Raw genomic sequence first — 21,408 nt, forward strand, 5'->3', positions numbered from 1 at the left:
GTGTGTTGTGTGGAAGGTTGTGGTGGTGTGGTGGCAAATGAGGGCATGGATGTGGAGATATGGGTGTCAAGAATCTGTGGTTTGGAATGTTCGTTGAGTGTGGGAGAGGACTAACCTTTGGGAATTGTGGCATAGTGGTTACAGATGAGCTTTCCAGAGCCATGTCTTCAGATATGTGAAGGGAAAATCAGACTAGAAACTCTTCTTAGGGGAAGATTAAATGGCAACCAATTCCTCCTGGTTCTGCGTCATTTCCCTTCTTGTGTGAATTAGGCCACAGACACCGAAATGCCCCTATGCCCTAATACACATGGGATAGTCACAGTACACAGGCATCCACTCTGTTCCTTCTGCTCCATTTTTTCACTGTTGTAAAATGTTATGTGCCCACATGCTTCTTTCATGGTTGCTCCTTAGAAGAACGGATTTCTATACCCTGTTGTTTACTACCCAAAGGAGTCTCAAAGTGGTTTTCAAACACCTTTTCCCTTTGTCTCCCCACAATGGTCAACCTGTGAGGGATGTGGGGCTGCGAGAGGTCTGAGAGAACTGGGAATGGGCTGCAGTGACCCAGCAGGCCTCATGTGTCTCAAAGCATTTTCCAATCATCTTCCCTTCCTCTCCCCATAGCAAACTCCCCAGGACGGAGGTGGGGTAGAAAGCCTCACATGGAAGCTGGCAACCTTAAGAGGAAGACTCTATGTGCACAGTGGTCTTGACCTTAGTAAAGTTTTTTTATACTGTTTTTTTTTTAATTTGTCAGGCCAAGGTTGAAAAAAGTCATTTTAGTTCCCATGACTCTCCAACCATTTACTTGTTCACTATTTACATTTTAAGGCTGTAAATATTTACTTAGATTCTCCTGCACTCTCCAGACTCACAGGACTGATGCTGGTCTGCCTGTCTGCGCCCCAAAATACAAACAGTTGCTGGTAAGGGCTGGCCATAGCCCATAGCCCAGGAGGGACACACCGGCACCACTCCCTCCCAACTGCAGGCAAAAATGGCTTCTTTGAAGGCTGGGTTCTGAGGCATTGTATGATTTTGAAGTCCCACCTCCAAACCTCCAGGAATATTTCCAACCCAGGGGTAGTCAACCTCCAGGTGGAGCCTGGAGAGCTCCTGGGATTACAGCTCACCTCCAGAGTATAAAGATGAGCTCCCCAGGCAGAAAGGGCTACTTTGGACAGGGTTGTGGTAGAGAAGAAACATTTAAGGCCTCCCACACAGGTTGTTGTTGAATTTAAAGACTTGAGGCCTACTGCACAGGGTTGTTGTACAGATGAAACATGAGACAAAAGAACCAGTTTTGTCTGCAGAATAACGCTGTGCAGTAGGCCTCAAATCTGCAGAAAGTTGCAAAGACACAGAGTTGCAAAAGCAGTATTTTAAGTCAGAAGGGGCTTTTCTGTGGCCTCCCCGTCAGCCAACTGTTTGGCAGAAGGGGAAAGTTCCCCACCCTCAAAAGGAATGCCCACCCCCATGCCCTCAGGCTCCCCTACATTCCTCTTGGAAACACCTCCTTCCCCTCAGTCTGGGCCTGTCAGATGCTCCTTCCCATCAGGCCTGAAGGGAAGGGGAGGGAGCACACTCACCAGCCTCCTGCCAGCTCTGTCAGGGTTCTGAGGCAATTTACATATGGACATGACAGTTAGGGCAGGCTTGGGGCGAAAAGGGCTGGCGCAGCCTCTGTTCTCATTCACCTTGGCTGCCCTACTGACCTCCTCTCCCTGCAGTGGTCAGGAGCAGACTGGCAGCCATATATCCTGATTGCCCTGGAACTCTGGTCTGTCCTGGTGACAGGCTTCTTCAGCAGGGAGGATGGGTGCTTTGTTGGGTCTACTCTTTCTATTGTAGGGGATGCTTTTATATGACAGTGCCTGGCAATATCAAAGTAGCAGCTGAGATCTGGTGATGTAATCTCATGATTTTTGTCTGCTATATTGGAGAACTTGAGCCCCATTTTTTAAAAAAATGATTAGATCCTGGGTTTCTCAGATTTGTAGAAACATTATCCCATACTGTAATTAGTTCAATTTTGCAGTGTTTTTTTTTAAAGACCACACTATGTTGCCAAGTTTAAAATCAGATATCTAAATATTTGGAAATTGATAATAATGATAACAGACTTACAGTAGTTTTGTCTCATGTGTGCCATGTGCCTGCAGCATAACATCCACATATCAAAAATTCATGTACTTATCTGTGTTATGTACCGCTTCATAGCTGATTTATCATAGGAAAAAAAGAGTTTATATGCAAGTATAAAGGGTCATTATAATTATAGCAATGTTATTCTGTTTTATTCAGTTTCATTTTCTTTTACCATGTACATGTTCTGAGTATTGCATCCATTAAAATTGATCTTCAAAGTTTCCATTCATGACTGAGGTTCTTATCAGATCAGTAATGAAGATAGTTTAAGTCTCTGATGAGATGTCATGCCTGATAAGCTAAAAGGACTTATCACTGTCTTTAAACTTAATAAATCTTGATTTCCAAAAAGGAACATTAAATATATTCTCTGCAGTCATTAGAATGAGGTCATTCAACTTAATGCAGCTTTAATTGTTCTGATCATGGAATGTATAATAGCTATAACCTGATAAGTGTCTAGATTGCTCTGGGTACTAAAAGAGTACTATGACTGGTAAAAGTGGTATTAATTTATTTTCTATTACCATTCTACAAAATAAATAATAATGGATGGGAGCAAAACCATGACTGTTCTCCAGGGAGCCACTTACTATTCAGTAGTGCTAGATAGGAAATCCTCTGTTTTTTTGTTTTGTTTTTGGAAAAATTATATACTATCCCTTGCGGCTGCTTATAACTAAAAAACAAAACAAAAACAGCCATTAAAACCAAAACATTAAAATAATAGTTATGACATTAAAACAAAAACAGTCTCAATTATATTGCTAAAACAGGTGATTAGTAACTTTAGTTAGCTTTGATCATTTCTTATGTTTTTGATGGTATAATGCACAGGATCCAGAGTTAATATTAAAGAATCTTACAAACTAGGGGTTGTAGCCAGATTAAAAAGTCAGGGTGGAGCAGGTGGTAAAAGAGTCTAGAAATGGTTTATAAAGATGGTCTAATTTCTATATACCTATTATATAAAAACATAACATTAAATATTATATAAATAGGTAACATTAAAAATTTGAATTGAATGTTATTATATATACACTAGGGGCAAAGCCCATTGTCTCCAAGAATACAACGGGCGCTAGAGCTTGGCAGTGGGAAGAGGAAGGGGAGGAGTTCTCCAGTCTGTAAGGGCATGGGGTTGAATGTTGAGGCCTACTGCACAGGGTTGTTGTGCAGATGAAACAGGAGACAAAAAAACAATTTCCTCTGCAGAATAACGCTGTGCAGTGGCCTCAAACCTGCAGAGAGTTGCAAAGAAGAAAGACACATGGCTTGGCTGTGTCTAACCCCTGGCCAGAGCAGTATGTTAAGTGAAAAGGCCTCCCTGTCAGCCAACTGTTTGGCAGAAGGGGAAATTCCCCCCCCCCCCCGCAAAAAGAAGGCCCTCAGGCTCCCCTGCGTTGCTCTTGGAAAGGCCTCCCTCCTCTCAGTCCGGGCCTGTCAGAGGCTCCTTTGCAGCAGGCCTGAAGGGGGGGAAGGAGCACACTCACCAGCCTCCTGCCAGCTCTTTCAGGGTTCTGAGGCAATTTGCAGTTGGACATGACAGTTAGGACAGCCTTGGGGCAAAAAGGGCTGGTGCAGCTTGTTTTCTCATCCCCCTTGGCAGCCCTGCTGACCTCCTCTCCCTGCGGTGGTCAGGAGCAGACTGGCAGCCAGACTGGGCTGGATGAATGGAATTTTGGTCTGTCCTGGTGAGGGGCCAATAGGAAGGCACTTCGCGTGCCTCCCCATTGGCTGCTTGGCCCTGGATGGACACTCGAAGGGCCCAATTAGGAGCCGCTTTGCGGCTCCTGATTGGGCCCTCTGAGTTTTTATCCTGGACAGGGCCCGCCCTAACTCCTCCCCGTGGCCTTACCCTTTTATTTAATACCGCAGGAGCGGTTAAAGATATATCCTGTTGTATTTAGATTTCTTTGCATTCTTATAACGTGAGTGAAACACCCTGTCTAAAGACCCTAATTAATGAGATTTCTCCAAAAAAAATAATTCCACCTGTTTTCTAATTAAAGTTAATTTAAATGTAAACAAGCAGATCAGTAATACTTATTGGTAATTCTTGATCCTTTTTGTGAGGACAGCAAATTTATGCAATAACACAGCTAAAGTAAGAGTTCTCTTTTAAAAATCATAATTGAATTAAAGCAATGAAGCTCTTTTCAAAGAAGAAAGAAAAAAAATCTAAAGTAGTTAAGAGATAAATGGGGCCTGAAATTTAAAGGGAGGGAGGGAGAGAGAGATAATGTCATTAATGTAATTATAAAAGTTCATTACATGAAGTCATGTAAAACAGAAAACAATGGAACTCTAATAGGCTGGCTGATAAAACATTTGTTGTGTCTACTTTGGTCTTCATAGGAAGACCAAAGGTACAAAAATGATGAGTGGAGGCACCCTTTAAAGTTACTGACTGCTTGCTTTCTCAGAGGGAAGAATCTAGTACTAACATCGTATTTAATAGGTAAATATTGTATTTAATAACCAATAATTTTGTGATGGATATACCAGACTGCCTATTAAATATTTAAGAAGGGATTACATTGTCATTTAAATTCAAAAAGCACTGGAAAGACTGTAAGCACGCATTGTTTGAATTAAAGGTTATAGGCCATTCACTCACCATATTTTACCAACCACCATATTTTACCCTATTATATGATGTTCCTTCCTTGTTTAAAGAAGCAGAGGGGGGGGGCTGAGTGAGTGCATGAACTATGTGAGTGAATGAGAAGTACTGTGTTACTAAGAATTGTTTACTATTGAAACTCCTTGAAGAAATCAAAATTCCAATTCCAATTACTGATAAATCTGAACATCAAGTCAATTCTTATGATCATGATGAACAGCAATGTATATTTGGAAAATATTTGCAAAATACTTATGCATCTTTAAATGCTTAAAGGATAGGCCACACATTTAATTGTGTATATATGTGAGCAGCTATTGCTGCAGTAATTCTGCTAACCTAAACTGATGGCCTTTCCGCACAAGGACCAATGTTGCTCAATGATTTCAGTATGCAGAAATGCTATATTTACTAGTGGAATTTCGTCATTCCGCATACCTTTAATTCTAGTGGAATATTGAAGTCCCAGTAGCGGTCTATTCATTCCCCACAGGTTTCCGGTCTCGCTGAAATTGCAACAAAGGAAGCAATATTTTTCCATGCTTCTTCCCGCCCCTGGCTGTCAATCGAACAGAACAGCCAATGTTCATGCTCCTTGAAACCCAAACACACTAGTCACAACGAATATTTGTTCAATCATTGTCTCAGAAAGACCTTTTTTGCTGGCGTAGGAGCTGGCGCTTAATAATTTCCTCGCTCTTCAAGTAAAAAAAAATCCCCCCCCCGATAAGTGCGATTTCTGGCAGAAATTATGGGCAATGTCGAACAGAGGGCTGTATTGTGCTTGGAAACTTTAAAGACACTTACAGTAGGGAGGTTTGTTTTACTGTTAAGCACTTCTGTGGAGGGACTTTAGCTGGAGAAGCCTCGCTCATTCATTGCTTTCGCCGGTCTAAGGAGAAAAAATGCGATCGCATCTCTGGAAGCTCAGGGGAGAGAGCGAGGGAGGGACATTCTTTTTACCACTATTTTGAGAACACACATGTCTTTTGCTGATGTGTTGCAGCTTGTGCTCAGAAGTATAGCTTTTTTTAAAGGGGGAATCCACTTTTCTGGATTTCCCCTTAAGGGCTATAAAATTCCGATTGTTGCAGGAGTTCGGCAAGAATTTTGCGGTTTGCTTACGACATCATGCGGAATGTTAAATTAATAGCGTTTACGAAAGGTAAGTCATGCGGAATGGCCCTGAGTTACACCTGTGTAACTACGAGTAAGGAATGCATTGCAAGTGAAATAACAATTTGAAAAAATATATCTTGTGGATCAGTTGCCCACAGTTACAAAACAGCAACATTTTCTGTGATCTCTGTAGATTTTTAACTGTTTAGTGTGTTTATATGTGTTGATTTTATTCTGATGTAACCTGCCTCAAGTCTATGGGTAAGGGTAAACTAAAATCCCATAAACAGACCAAAAAAAAAACACAATTCCTAAAATAGGAGCCTGGATGCTGTCCTTCCGAAGCAATGAAAAAGCCTATTTGGGGAGGGGGGCAGTATTCAAGATTGGGGAGGGGGGCAGTATTCAGATCAGAGGCCTTTTAAAGATTTCTTTTTGCCTTGTGCAGCCCAGAGAGAACACTGGCAAGGAACATATATGTTCCTGCTCTTCATTTAGTTGTTACTTAAAATAGTGTGGTACAGTTTCAACAGGGCATTTCTCCTCTTTCAGAAGCCTAATATTTTCCTTTGAATTGTTTTCAGTTCACCATTCCATTCAATTTGCCATGGATAGATTTACGATTAGAAAGAGGAAAGTCCTTTCTAATTATGATGATTTCACTTGTACACCTACAATGTCCTGTAGTATAGACCTGACTGAGAGACGGAGGAATCTCTGCTACATTTTGGTTGACAAGAAGCTTAGCTAAGTAAGGGAGAACAAGACTCTTCAGAGAATACAGCTCCTAATGTGAAGTGAAAGCTAGGGCGACAATACAAGGATGCTTGAAAAAGAACCTATGAATGGCTCTCTTATGATGTGGCAGCAGACAAAGTCTATTGTGACATCTGTCACTTAGCAGTAAATGACATGAAGGTTCCTCTTCCAATCACATCAAGAGACAAAGGTGCACGTGAATATTTTATTGAAAACTAGTTATCAAGCCCGCTGTACCTAAAATACAGCGGGCGCTAGGGAGCTCCGCGTGGCTGCCGGGGGCTCCCTTGGGCAGCAGCCTGACGCGTCGGAGGCACTTTGCGCCTCCCGACGCATCAGGCCGCCGTCAAAGGAGCAACTGCGAGCCGCGCTCTGCGCGGCTCGCAGTTGCTTCCTTGTTGGCAGGGCGGGAATCGTCCAATAGTCTGTCCGGAGGAAGGGGCCAATCGGCACCCTTCCTCATCCCAGACCGACCCCACCCTAACTCCTCCCACAAAGCCTTTATGGCTTTATTTAGTCTGCGGTGCCGTGGCGCCGCGGGCTGTGTTCAGATGGCTTCTGGAAGAAGGCACTGTTGAGATTCCACAACCATCAGAATTCAAACTTGCACTGTGCGGCTGTCCAAGCAGCTGTTAAAGGTGGGATAAATGTATACAGCAAGTTCTCAGAAGGCCAGCAGAAGCAAATGGAAGATGCTAAAAAGGCACTGCTGACAATTTTATCATCGGTGTGATATCTTGCCTACCAGGGCAGTGCAATATGCAGCCATGATAAGGAAACGGCAAAACCCGAAACAGCTCTTGCTGCTACCTGTGGAAGGTGTTCCACAGCTGAAATCATGGTTGAAATATACAAGCTTGAGGCAGATTTAACCTACCATTGTGAATGAAATGCTTGAGATCATGTGTCTACATACAGTAGTGAGAGAGATTAAAGAAGCAGTTTCACTCCCTTCCCCATGTATTTCATGGTCGTCAATAACATCCATGTATACCAGTCGCCAGGGCAGTATGACTTATTTACAAGGCATTGCTCAAAAACAAATACTATGGACTTGCTTTCATTCATGGGGCCTTTCAAGAGTCAACCTGTTCTGAATGTTAAGTTCCAGTGTTTCAGTTTTATAGCAGCTTTAAATTATCAATATCTGGGAGATGTATTTCACCTTATCCCTATTATCCCTATTGTCACTAAAGTCACTGGAAAGATAACAGATGTTTTGTATTGAGTAAATACTGATCACTCTTTTCTAACCACATATATTCCTAGTGGTTGGAATTAATTTTCTATGTGTTTTACGTCCATTATCTCTAAAGTCATAGGAAAAATAAAGGAGATTGCATGGATTGCACCCTGATTACTCTGCTTTTGCCATGAGGTTCACAAATATTCTGTCAATGAGGAACCAATGACTTCAAGTCTTCCCAAAGCATGGTATCTTATATCCCAAAACTACAGCAGGATTCTGCATCTGGACTTGCTACATTTGTTGTCTGGAAGACAGCCAAACAAACCTGAAAGTGGTGAAAGGTATTCACATCAAGTGCTAGTGAAAGCAGTTCATCACTTCTGTTTTCCAGTGTGGATGGGATGTGTCTTGCTTTTCAGTGGCTTCAGTTTTAGAGTAACTGCTCTGTCTTTGGGGATGGCATACTCACTTCCTAGGGTTCATCTGGTTGTCATCTGTGTTTCCAGACCTGTCATCCAAAGATGTTTACTATTCTCTCAATTATGGTGAAATGGGCCTTCTGCAACATTTTTTTCTGTAGATGATTTTAAATTTGAACAATTTGCTTTAAAAATTTTGCAGATTAGAAATTAAAAACTAGTATATTTTAAATATTTGCCATCAGATTGTTGTAGTGCTATAGCAAAGCAATAATATTGAAATATATCAATATTATATGTTTATTATTAAACATGAAGATAGAAATCTGTGTACCATACTACATTCACAATTTTCATTGCAGCTAAAATATTTCATTGTGATAGCTCTGGGAATTATGGGATATAGACAGAATATTAAAATAAAATTATTTTGTGTTGCATCTTAAAAGATTTTCATATATACTATGAAATAATAATGAATTAATATTCTAATAAACTTTTAGCAAGGGTTTATGAATGCATGGTTAATACTGTTCCAGTAGGTGGCACTCATTACATAATCTATGTTAAAACAATAACAAATATGAAATGAAATGAATGTAGGGCATGTGATTTTATTCTTTTGTTCTGCTCTGTCTTTTCTTCCTATATTGGTCACAACCAGCGATTGTCGTGGTCAGAATGTCCCATAATTAATTGTACAGTTTATTTCAAAAATAGGGCGTGATAACTAAATGTATAGCTACTCTACAGACTTGAGGTCAAACTATGATATGTGAAATTATGCAGATTTTTTAAATAACTAAAAAAAAAAAACCTAAAGGCAGCAGGAGAAGATGCTGCTTAATCCTACCTCTGGCAGTTTGTCTGCTCAAAATTGTATTGACAAAGTTGTTTTCCTTCTTGTAGGGACTATAAAAGAACCCTTATCTCAATATTCTCAACTTCTTTGGGCAATGTCATGATAGTTCAAAATGATACAGTATCCTGGAAGTTTTGTTTATCTACAAATATAGATTGCCACATCTATTCCATTCAAATTCCTGGTGCTTTAGGTTTTTGGGGAAGGAGAGTTTATTCCATAACTAAGCACTTCTAGGTATATGCATACTCAAACAGCTTCCTCACCCGCCCCAGGGACACAGGGAGTGATTATACAGAATGGTTTAATCCCAAGGTTGATCTGTGGCAAAAGTGGTTGCTTGGGGTGCCATAACGATTGTTTGGCATTTTTACCCTCCTGGCATCCTTGACCTATCCCAATTTGAGGTTGCCAACAAAGTAACAAGTTGCAAGGACACAAGCTAAACAATCCATTAAGATTTTTTAATGCACTGGTTTGAAATGTATAGGTTAAAATACAGCTAAATCTTACAGAACAATTTACCCTGCACCAAATGTATTCTTTTGTAAGTATGTTGACTGTAGATGGTAAGTAGATGCTAAGAACAGAACTATTCCATAAAGTATCTGCAGCTGAAGATGTTATATTTTCTTTGGATGTGTTTGAAACATGGCATATTTAATAAACATTTGAGATAAAATTGATTTTTTTCCTTCTTTCAGCAATTTGCAAAAGAACTGCGACAATGGCATATAAATGTGGATGTGGCAAATGATTTAGCTCTTAAACTTCTCCGGGATTACTCATCAGATGACACCAGAAAAGTAGAACTTATGACCAATAACATTAATGATGCTTGGGCCAACATTAATAAGAGGTAGGACATGGCATTTGCCATCATTGTTGTTAAAACTGAACTTTATGGTATGGTTACTTTTTCTTCATACAAGTTTTTAAAATCTTCTTAAGTAATAAAAGTAAAGATCTTAAGGGGTATTCTCCTACCCTACCCCATACATTTTTCTAGTGATATGACTGGGAATACTGCCTTTGAAACTATGCTATTTTTATTTTCAAATGTATTTATTTAATAGGGTTTTTTTTCTATTTTCTAATACTATTTTACTCAAGGCCAACCATTTTTATATGTGCCATGTTTACTAATTAGAGTTTATCATCACCTGTTTCAGACATTACAGTGAGATATACTAGGAACATACTGAATGCATGTTACCTACAATCTTCCTGATTTGTATGGCTGCCATCTAGTCAAACAACAACAATCCTTTAATAGCATATAAAAGTACAATATAAGGAGGGAAAGTGCAAAAGGATCCACTGCTAGAGAAAACAAAGGCAAAGATCATGCTTTAGAGTAAGACATAATACATTCACGATTTCTCATGGCAAGATATAAAAACTTTGCAACTTGTTCAATTATATCAGGGTTCTGGGATGTCAAAAGAAATCTAGTCTGAAAGGGGCAATTCATGAATTTAAATGTACATATATCCTCTGTTCACGATACATAACACTCTGATTTTTCGGAGTTCTGTTTATATGTATTGAAGCTGAAAATCCACATATTGCCTGGACAACATAGTGATCATGCATATCCAAAGTATCTAATCATGGTCACCAGCTTCCTGGTATGTACAGATCAACCTTTCTCAATTTTTTGACCATTGAAACAGTTGTGTAGAATATGGTTGGGAAGCATAGCTGTGTAGACACTCAACCAAGGCCCCTCCCCCTCCAGGCCCATCATTGGCCATTTCAGGAGGGAAGGTGAGTTGGCATGAACATGTATAGTCATATCCTTCTATAAATGTTTAACAAATTAAAAATTAATTAACTCTCACCCATTTGGAAAACACTTCCAGGAACTATCAAGAAACCCCAGAATTTCACAAAGCTCTGGTTGAGAAAGCCTGGTATAGAATGTAATGCCTAGAAAGGGTTCCTGTTTCTGACATTGTACTATTATAGCTGTTACAAGCACCATATAAAACAATTATGCCATTTGTTATATGCAAAAAAGTCTATGCAAAATGTAGAGTAAAAGTTGTTTTATTAAAAACAACAACAGATTCATTGTTGTAGGGTAAATGAGATCCATAATAAATAAACCGGATGCATTTTAACTGTTTTAGGATCTAACGTTAGACTTTGTAGCATATAATCAAATCCAAAAATAAGCATAGTTCAAAATGTTTTTAATTACAGTTTATACATTAGGTAAGAAGACTTCCTTTCCTGGATTTGCTTAACAATTATAATAAATATATAATATGGAATTATACATGAGGTTTAAAATTGTTTTAGTTTAAGGAAATGAAGCACAAGGTAAATTAAAGTATCATATCATATCAAAGTAAAGAAATACCATTTCATGTTTGTTTCTGGTAGTATTCTAGTTTCTTCTTGGGGAAAAAGCACATAATTTTGCGATGTATTAGTCTTTCACATATATGACATGAGTTCTATTGAATGAATATTTTAATAACAAATGACAGCTAAAAGAGAAATAACTGTATGAGGATGATAGAGTATCTTAAATCTAATGTTGCAAATCTAGCATACAGGTGTAAATCAGAGGTAACTGGTTGCTTAATAAGCATCTATGATTCTGCTGCAGCTGTTTATTAATAGTAATAATATTTTATTATTTGAAAAAATTATGTTCCACCTTTATGCCCTCACAGGGTTCACCTGGACAGCTAACAATTTAAAACATGCACGCTAAAATCCCATGTAAAACTATTAAGCTCAGAGCTGAAATACATACAAAGACATAAAAAAGCATTTAAAACATTGGTGAAGAAGGGAGGAATTGCAAAGGGAATATAAAATAAAACAAGAGTCTTCACCTGCTGGTAAAAGATGTTAACATCAGACGACAGAACGATCTCCTTATATTAATACTGTAGCTTATTCATAATGTGTACAATACGTAGGAAGATAGAATATTACAAATATTGTTTCTAGAAATAATAGCAGTATAATTTAAAGAAATATTACATTATCTTGGCAATCCTACTTTCCCAATGCTTGGCAATGCTGACCGAGATGAGTATTTTAATCACTCAGATGTTCCTTGCTTGTTTTTCGCTAGCAAAAATACTCGCTAGAATTAACTGAACTTTCCCAATATTAAGCCATCGCTACAAAATTTTATTGAAAGATCTAGAGAAACATATTCGGCAGATATAAGGAGAGAGATTCAAGTACAGTTTTAGTCCACTGGGGGAGGCATAATCCTACTATATGTGATTTAACAGATTATCTGTTAAGCCAGTCAGTTTCTTTGTATGTACTAGATATATTCTTTTTGATTTTGAAGCAGATATTTCAGCTGACAGTTTGGATAGTAATGTCAGCATCTCTGGGATTCAATGAGAATTATTATTCAGTGGAGTGCTTATCCTGATTAAGGTGGCTCATAATACAAAAGTAATAACAATGCCATGAAATAAGGAAAACATAAGGATTATTATTATTATCATCAATAATAAAACAAGTGTATAAAACAGTGTCTAACAACATTCAGCTACTAAAAATTATATTCATAGAATAGTTCTCATATTAGAAGTGCAACATAAAAAAAGCCTTAAGTGGTAGGACCCCAATCAGTTACAAGCCTGGACAGAAAGTAATGTCTAAAGTACCGTAAAATGAGGTGAGCCTCAAGGGGGGGGGGACTTTCCAAAAGCAAGGTGCCACCACTGAACTCCCCTCACTTTCGTAGGCAGGGATACCAAGGGGAAGGGCTTGGGAAGAAGGTTTTACCAGTGATCTGGCAAAAAGAGTTGGTCCTTCAAGTACCCTTGTCACAAACAGTTTAGTATAATATTACAGCCATTTCCACATGGAGGAGTAAAATACAAGTGGCTTTCAGCTTACAAACGCTTGATGATAAATTTCGCATTTGCATCCTCCTTTTTTAAAAAGGCACTTCCACATTGCTATGCAGTAATGCCACAATGCAGATGTATTTTTAATAGAAATCAGTACTGCCCCATTGCTATGAACAATACAGCATCCCCCCTTCTTTGGGGAATTCATGTTCTTTTTCACTTTATTTCTCTCTGGGTGGATTTCTGAGATCCTGAATATGATTACTGTAGCCCAAAAAGACATTTTGTGCTAATGGTTGGCTTTAAAACAAGGTGCTAAGACACTGTATGATCAGGAGAAGGAAGCCAGGTCACTCACCCCCCCCCCTCTTTCCCAGCTCATTCCCCACCTCCAGAAAATGCAAACGAGGCTGTTTTTGTCTGCCCAAGTAGTTAGAAGGCTAGTTAGAAAAGCCCAGTTATCGTGTTCAGGGTCTCAGAAATCCATTCAGACAGAAATAAAGTGAAAAAGAACATGAGTTCCAAAGTGGGGTAATGCTGTATCATGCTGGCATTTCTCCATAGCAATGGGGCAGTGTTGATTTCTATTATAAATACATCTGTGTTGTGGCATTACCGCATAGCAATGGAGAAGTGCCTTTTTAAAATATATATATATATATATATATTTGGTGGCTTGCTGTTATTGACAAGTCAAGGAGTGGAGGGAGGAGTTCGTGTTGTTTTCCCTTGAAGCCTCGTCAGGAGGCAAAAAGCCATGAGAAGGTTCTCCCCATGAGGAGACATGAAAACATGAGATTTACCATCCTGTGTTTGTAAGCAGGAAGCCAGTTGCATTTTACACCCCCGTGCAGAAATGAACTTCTGGATTCCCAAAATCGTGAGTTAAAAATGGCCAAATCATGAACCGGCTATTGGACAACCTTGGGGTGTTGGTGACGTCATGTGGAGGGGACTCTATATGCTGCTAACATATTCCCTGACTAATATGAGTTAACATTTTCCCTGACGAATATGAGATACCAGCTCCACCTTACTCCATCTCTTTTTCTCCAAAATGACATTAGTAAGGGAAAATTTGTATGGAACAAGCAGCTTTACAGCCTAGAAGTAGCAATCATAGTTTTAGTAAGGTTTCCTCATTTTTAATCAATGCACTTGAGATGTGAAATTTGCCATTTTTGTTTGGTTGGTATCTACTCAGAATTTTCATATGTCATCTTTCACAGCTGTCATTGTTTTATGATTTTAATAAAGTATTTATGTCATATAATTTGGTGGGTGGATGAATTGGAAATTATTAGTTGTGGCAGTAACCTTTATTCTGAAGGGGCAATGAGGCCAAGAAGGAATTGTTTGTGTATACATTCTGTTGAAATGTTTGGAGATGGTGGTGGAAAGTGGTGCCAAGGAGAAGCGGGGAGAAAGCAATTAGATTTGTATTGGTTCCTGTAATTCCATAAGGTAGGAGCAGGACTCAGAAAGTTACTCTTATGGGGGTCAAGTTTACTGTGGTGCGTGGTGCAATTGCCAGGGATGGCAACCACTGACAGTTTGGAGGATGAGGACTTGGGGGGGAAGTACCAACCAGCATGATATTTGTGTGCTAAGATTTTATCCTGCCACCAGTCTGAGTAGTCAGCAAGAAGATGAACAAGCTGACCCAAACTGAAATGTATTGAATGGCTCAATGCCATTAATGGTTCCGTGCCATAATGAGTGCTGGTAAAATACTTTTCAGAGATTAATATCTTCCTCAGAGACTTAAGTCATTATAAAATGTCCACTTTAAAAATGTCACACCCTCAAATATCACATAGCCCATAGAGTCTCCAACTCATACGTAGTATGTGGGGACAATTAGTCTGGCCTGCTCTTGGAGGAAAATTTTGCAATTATCTGCGTAGTTATATTTATGAGATTTAAATACAAAAGAATCTTGGATCCTCCTCTGAACAGGAACATTTACCAAGTTATATTTTATTGAATTTAGTGAGATTTGCAATAGATTGCACTGCATTTACTATTTGCACCAACACTTTTATTAGTATTAAACCATAATGAAAATGACATTTTAAATTCTGTAATTGCCAAATGTGTTAGTGTTTGATGGATATTTTCCTTTTTATTCATTTTTGTAGTATCCAGAAAGATATACTAGTGCAGCTCTTCAGATGTCCATGGACTACAATGTTGGCAGGAATTGTAGTTTATGGACATCTGGAGAGCCACAGTATGGCCACCCATGCACTAGAGGCATATGCTCTGTCTACTTGGGCAAGAGCCAGGATGCATTGTAAACATGCCTTCATCTTTATAGAAGCATTTGTATCTTGTGTTAAGCATAGGTAGCAGGAAACATGTGGTCTGTGCTGCATAAATTAACAGCAGCATCTCAGTGAGCTGAACACCAGCACCTTGAAAAGGAAAAAAGTAGAATGAACAATGAAATTGTCAGAAATGTTCTAGATATAAAAATATTCAAATTATGCTCCATTAGTATATTTCATGCTAAACACTACGTTAGTGTTTGTCATAATAATATTATTATATAGAAGCTAAAGATAAGCATCTCATCTCAATACATCCATAGTCATAAAGGCAGAAAATGCTTCACTAGACATTACTTTAAACTTTTACTATATGGAAGCTTGTGACAAGTCACTGAAAGGTTTATAGTAAATGTACATTTTTATTGCATTCATTTCCAGTAGGCCATTTTGTTTTCTATAAATTTTATGCTATTTATACCTGAATAATCTGTTACCTCATCTGCTTGGTCAATGGTGAGGAGAAGTATGTACTTTCCCAGTTATTGAGTCAGTTTATTTATTTATTTATTTATTTATTTATTTATTTATTTATTTATTTATTTATTTATTTATCATACTTCTATACCGCCCTCCCCGGAGGCTCAGGGCGGTTTACATTATAACAGAGAACCATACATAAAACAGTCTGTAGAACATGTACATCAATAACCAACAATTGCAACCAAACACAACACAGTATAACAATAAACAATCATAATACAAACAGGTCCAAGGCTTGTTGATTTCCTTCTGCATGTGCCTTAAATATTCAGGGCCATTCTGCACATTGAAAAAATAGTGTTACACCAGTGCAATGGTGTACTGCTGTAAAAAAATCACACTTCCAGCCATTCCTTACCTCCTGGCTATCTTGTTCTCCTCTGCCACCTTCTCACACTTCTTGGCACTCCGCATACCTGCTTGAAATGATAGAGGAGAGGAACACGCTATACACGCAACTCTCCTCTGCCTGTCAATCAAGCCGGGCAGCCAATCACCTTTCTCTCTATTTTAAAGGGTAAAACTTTCTCCCTGTTTTAAAGTAAAACTTCTCTTGCTAATCATACATGCATAGTGCTTACTTTACTGCCACCCTTTTTGGAATTACGAGCCTAGAAGCTTAAAAAAATAATTTTGTTCTTGATTGTTTTTGGAGGGGGTGTAGAGAGGCATGCTTTGTGTGTTAACTATTGGGGATTTTTTTTATTTGCCTGGATGATTTAATGCATATTTGTTGTTCCAGGCAGTTTGCTTTAAAAAAAAAACCTGTCCCCGGGAGAAGGGAGAGGGAGGTGGGTTTGAGGGCAGGTGCTGGAGGCATAGATAGCACTATTTCGCCTCCATTCCTTTCTTTAGCATGTGTTTCCTGGTTGATCTCCTCTCGCTCACACTACATGGCGCTTCAACTAGCACTTTAAATGGAGGATGTAGCTGCCAGTTTGCTGCTGGCAACATCACGTAAAATGCCAAAAAAATTGTGTCAGCAAAAGGTAAGCCTTTCACTATATTGTCCAGGTGTGGAATGCCCCTCAGGATTTTCAAGGGAGAGTGCTGCCATCTGTGGCGTAACAGCACCCTCCTTTTTCCTGCATCTTATATTTCTATATTGATATGATGTTTGAAAGTCCTACAGTATGGGTATATTAATATCCTTCTGCAATCATAGATCAAGCAGATTCTATGATTTTTTCAGCCTTCATTAAAAAACTAAGTCTCAATTCTGTTCTCTTGCAATTCTGTTCTCCGCAAGAGGAGATATGCCTTTTTCTCTATATCTACATAACAGGAGGGGCTAGAGAATAAAAAAACACAAAAGATGGGGTTCAGAGAATCTGTTTGACTTGTCATTACAACTTTATCAATATATAAATATTGTAGTGCCATTTTTTTTAAAAAAATTAAAATTAAAATATCATGGTGGGGCAAGAAAAGGGAATGGTTTGCTGAGGAAGACAGTCCAAGAAAAATAATATATTTGTTTTGTTAAGTAGAATCAGCAGACATTATTAAAGTGGATTACTTTTGGTCATCAGAGATTTATTTCAGATTTTAAATTTGAAAGAAATTTGAAAAATAACCTGTTGAGGCAGTGAAAGATACTGATAGTGTTTGGAGTCAGTCTGGGTCTGGTAGAAAGGCAGCCATGAGAAAGCTACTAAACCTGTCCCACCCACTTAAATTTCAGCATATTTAAATATGATGTTGATCAATTAATTTGTAAACAATCTAGTTAAACCCCATGGTGTTGTTTTGTGACTTCACCGACGAGGTGTCTGGGCAACTGTCTCTTTCATTTTTTAAAGGTTCTCATAATCTGTGACTCCTGTTCCTAGTTCCTATCCATCAAATTAACTCATGGAAACTAATGGGTTATTAAGTACTATCACTTTCAAAAGCTGTTATAATTACAGTACAGTATATTTATTCAGTTGATTGACCCATATAAATAATGCATCAATACAACAATAGAAACTGCAATCAATGATAACAGTTAATCGATGTGTGTAGTAAAAAAATACAAAAGTATTTCTACATAAAAATATTAAGATAATAAAACAATGTTAAAAACAATGTATTGATGGAAACAAATAATATGTACTGTACTGTACTATGTTATAATTATATTTTGTACAGGAACAACTTAGCTGTAGAATGAATAATACATTCTGTTGTTTTGGTTACAGAAAACGAGGGCATCAGGTTTTAGGATTGGGATTATTTGTCTGGAGCTATTGAAACAAAGATTAACTCTGAACTTTGCCTTTGAGAGCTTTTCATTTTTAATTAAGGAATCATTCACATGTGTTTGTATTCCTAGAGGTTTCTACCTGTATAGTCTCATGTACAATCATTTTCTGCATAGGAGTGGGTGTTATAATGCCTTTGTGGCTTTCTTCCAAAGCACATGTACCTGACATGCATATGGCTAAAATGAACACAGTTACTGTTTCAGTTAGCAAGTTAAATGACTGCATCCATTGCATCATTTCCCCCCCACCTCTGTGGAATACTAAATGTAAATGTACATCCTGGAAGAGAGCAAAATTGTAATTTTAAGCTAATTGGAAGAAGCAGACCTGAATCCAGTACTGTCAGCGTGATTTCAGTTGGGCAATATGATCATGATTATTATGTCAAATGTAATCAAGAATACAAACTCTGAAGTGACAGCAGCTTAGTTGGTTTTAAAAATTCATGGTTTTTTTCTGTAAAATGTGGCCTTCTGTTCTCTGATAGTTGCAGCTGGGTATAAACGAAATTACCCTACATGTGCCATTTAAATCATTCTTAAACTGAAGAAGAAATTTGGCATTGTTACTTTGAAATGTGATGTGCATAAATACTAACAAGCAGGCTCTCTCTGTGGCCAAGAGAGAGACAGGAGGCAGTTTAAGTTGGGAATAAGTATGTAGACTCTACCTCCTCCCAGCCGGGAAAACCAGCAGACTAAACCACTTATGCTTGAGGGGAAGGTGGAAGGAAATGGCTAATTCCCAAGCCTAGCTAAGGCAGCAGGGGAAATGCCAGAGACTCCTACCAACTCCCCCCCCCCCACACACACACACACAGACACTGCTCTAAACAATCCATATAATTCAAAAAATGTCATAAGCAAACTAATGTCATAAGTCAAATTCTGGATCAGACTTAAGGTTCTGGTAATCACCTTTAAGGCCATCTATATGGTCTGGGCCCAGTGTACCTAAGGGAACACCTCTCTGTCTGTACCCTTCAAAGAGCCTTACACTGTGTTACTACCAATTGCCTGGTAATCCCTCAAGGAAGCTTGCTTGACCTCAACCAGGGACAGAGCTTTTTCCATCCTCACCCTCACCCCCACCTAGTAGAACAAGCTTCTGGAGGAGATCAGAGCCCTAGAGAAGCTTAAACAGTTCTGCAGGGCCTGCAAAAGGGAGCTCTTCTGCCAGGCATTTGGTTGAGGTCGACCTGAATTCAATCACCTTCCATTGGCCTCTGAGCCCTCTCCCATGAAAACCACCACTGATATGTCCATCCCATGGGGCCATCAGTATGTTACAGTTACATGGATGTTCTCATCATGTTTGTTCCATTATTACATTGACCTACTGTTATGACTGTATCTCTATAGTTCAATTTATCCTGTTATTACTACTGTTTTTCTCCAGTTCCACGTAAACCACCCTGAGCATCAAGGGAAGGTGGTATATAAATATAATAAATAAATATTTATCTTAAGTACACAAGCATTTTCCTATTTTTCTCAAATACAGCACTTTTGTAGCTGCCCAGCAGTATTATCTAATTATTTATCTAATTATTGTATTTAAAACATTAATTACCCACCTTTATACCTACTGGAACTCAAGGTGGGTTACAGTATGAACAGTAAAATAATAACAGTATCATAAACATCATAGTTAGTACATCTGGAATGTGAGTTCATGCAGTATAGTTCTTCAGATGCACCTGGCTCAAGGGCAAATTGGGAAACATTTCATGGAAACCATTCAAATGTATGTCGTCCCTATGGAGTAAAGAAGTTAAGAATTCTATTTCTGGGAAATTCAATCTGAGATCCTTACACCACCTTCAAGCTTACAGGGTAACCTTGAGCTAATCACACACTGTCTTCCTCAAATTTCATGGAGTTATTGTGAGGGTAAAATGGAGAAGGAACAACCATGTATGCCACTCTGAGCATACATGCCCCCCCTTCAAAAAAATGACTATGGTGGCAGAAGACATCATCAGCATTATTTTCTTCAACACATGTTTTAAATAATCAGGATTTTCACAGGAGGATGCGGTTATCACTGGTGGAATCATCAATGGCATCACAACATCTACCTTTCTATTTTTTGTATATTCTCATATCAATATAATGATATCAGTGCTGCAATTTTTAAAAGGCAGTAAAATATCAATATACTTTTGTAATGACAGATTAAGCAGGTTCTGTGAATTCTAGCTTTCATTAAACAAAACACAGAAGTCTGTAGCATCTTTCACTGTAGAGATAAGACTTTCTCCCATATTTCCATAAGGAAAGAAGATAGAGGCTTTCTTCTTCTTCTTCTTCTTCTTCTTCTTCTTCTTCTTCTTCTTCTTCTGCTGCTGCTGCTGCTGCTGCTGCTGCTGCTGCTGCTGTGAAAGCTGGAGATTCAAAGAACCTCCAGACTTTTTATTACAATGCTATATCAATATTTTACTGCCCTTAAAAAGAAAACATCTTTGGGGTGTGGAGCAGAGAGTTGAGTTGAGTGGTTTGATGATGTTGATGATCAAGTCAGTGAAAACTGGACTGGAAGACAGTGGTAGCATGCAGGACAAAGAAAACCAACAGGAAGAGTGTGCTTGAAGAAATAGTCAACTCAAAATCAGTTTTCCTAAACAATTCTGAGTTAAAGTTATTTCAAAATAATCAGAAGAGGGGGGAGCAAAAAAAACCCAAACAAATCCTGAAGCTGGAAATCAGAGAAGCTGAAACTACCTTGGGCCAAAAACACAAACAGAAAAACTCTGTGTTACACAGTATATAACGCACAAGATCAAAGGGTTTCCACAGGTCAAAGGGTTTAGGCACATCTTGAGATGGCAGTAGCCAAGGGATAGTGTCTGGGTGGCAGGTTGACATGGACAGAGAGGTTGTTGAGAGGCATTTAGCTGCACTGGATGAGTTCAAATCCCCTGGGCCAGATGAAATCCACCCGAGAGTGCTCAAAGAACTTTCCGGAGAACTTGCAGACCCTTTGTCCATCATCTTCGGGACCACTTTAAGAACTGGAGATGTCCCGGAGGACTGGAAGAGAGCAAATGTTATTTTGATCTTCAAAAAAGGGAGGAAGGATGACCCGGGAAACTACAGACCAGTGAGTCTGACCTCTGTTGTTGGGAAGATAAAGGAGCAGATATTAAAGGGAGTGATCTGCAAAACATCTGGAGGACAATTTGGTGATCTAGGGAAGTCAGCATGGATTTGTCTCCAACAGGTCCTGTCAGACCAACCTGGTTTCCTTCTTTGAGTAACAGGTTTGCTCCAGATCCTGGCAATTTGGCTGATGTCTTTACTTGGATTTTAGTAAAGCTTTTGATAAGGTTCCTCATGATGTTCTGATGGATAAATTGAAGGATTGCAATCTGGATTTT

General features: G+C 38.8%; 1 protein-coding gene across 18 annotated transcripts in view; it reads left to right on the plus strand.

Annotated features, from left to right (window-relative positions):
- The window catches only part of DMD (dystrophin), a 1,311,735-nt gene that overhangs the window by 1,029,235 nt on the left and 261,092 nt on the right, over positions 1-21,408 (plus strand). For all 18 annotated transcript variants that reach the window (XM_077342956.1, XM_077342959.1, XM_077342965.1 and 15 more), the window contains one exon: positions 9,833-9,987. In XM_077342956.1, the coding sequence (XP_077199071.1) occupies positions 9,833-9,987 (155 nt within the window). The remainder of the gene's footprint in view (positions 1-9,832; positions 9,988-21,408) is intronic.

This window comes from Paroedura picta, chromosome 6, assembly GCF_049243985.1.
Source record: "Paroedura picta isolate Pp20150507F chromosome 6, Ppicta_v3.0, whole genome shotgun sequence".
NCBI classification, from domain to species: Eukaryota; Metazoa; Chordata; class Lepidosauria; order Squamata; family Gekkonidae; genus Paroedura; species Paroedura picta.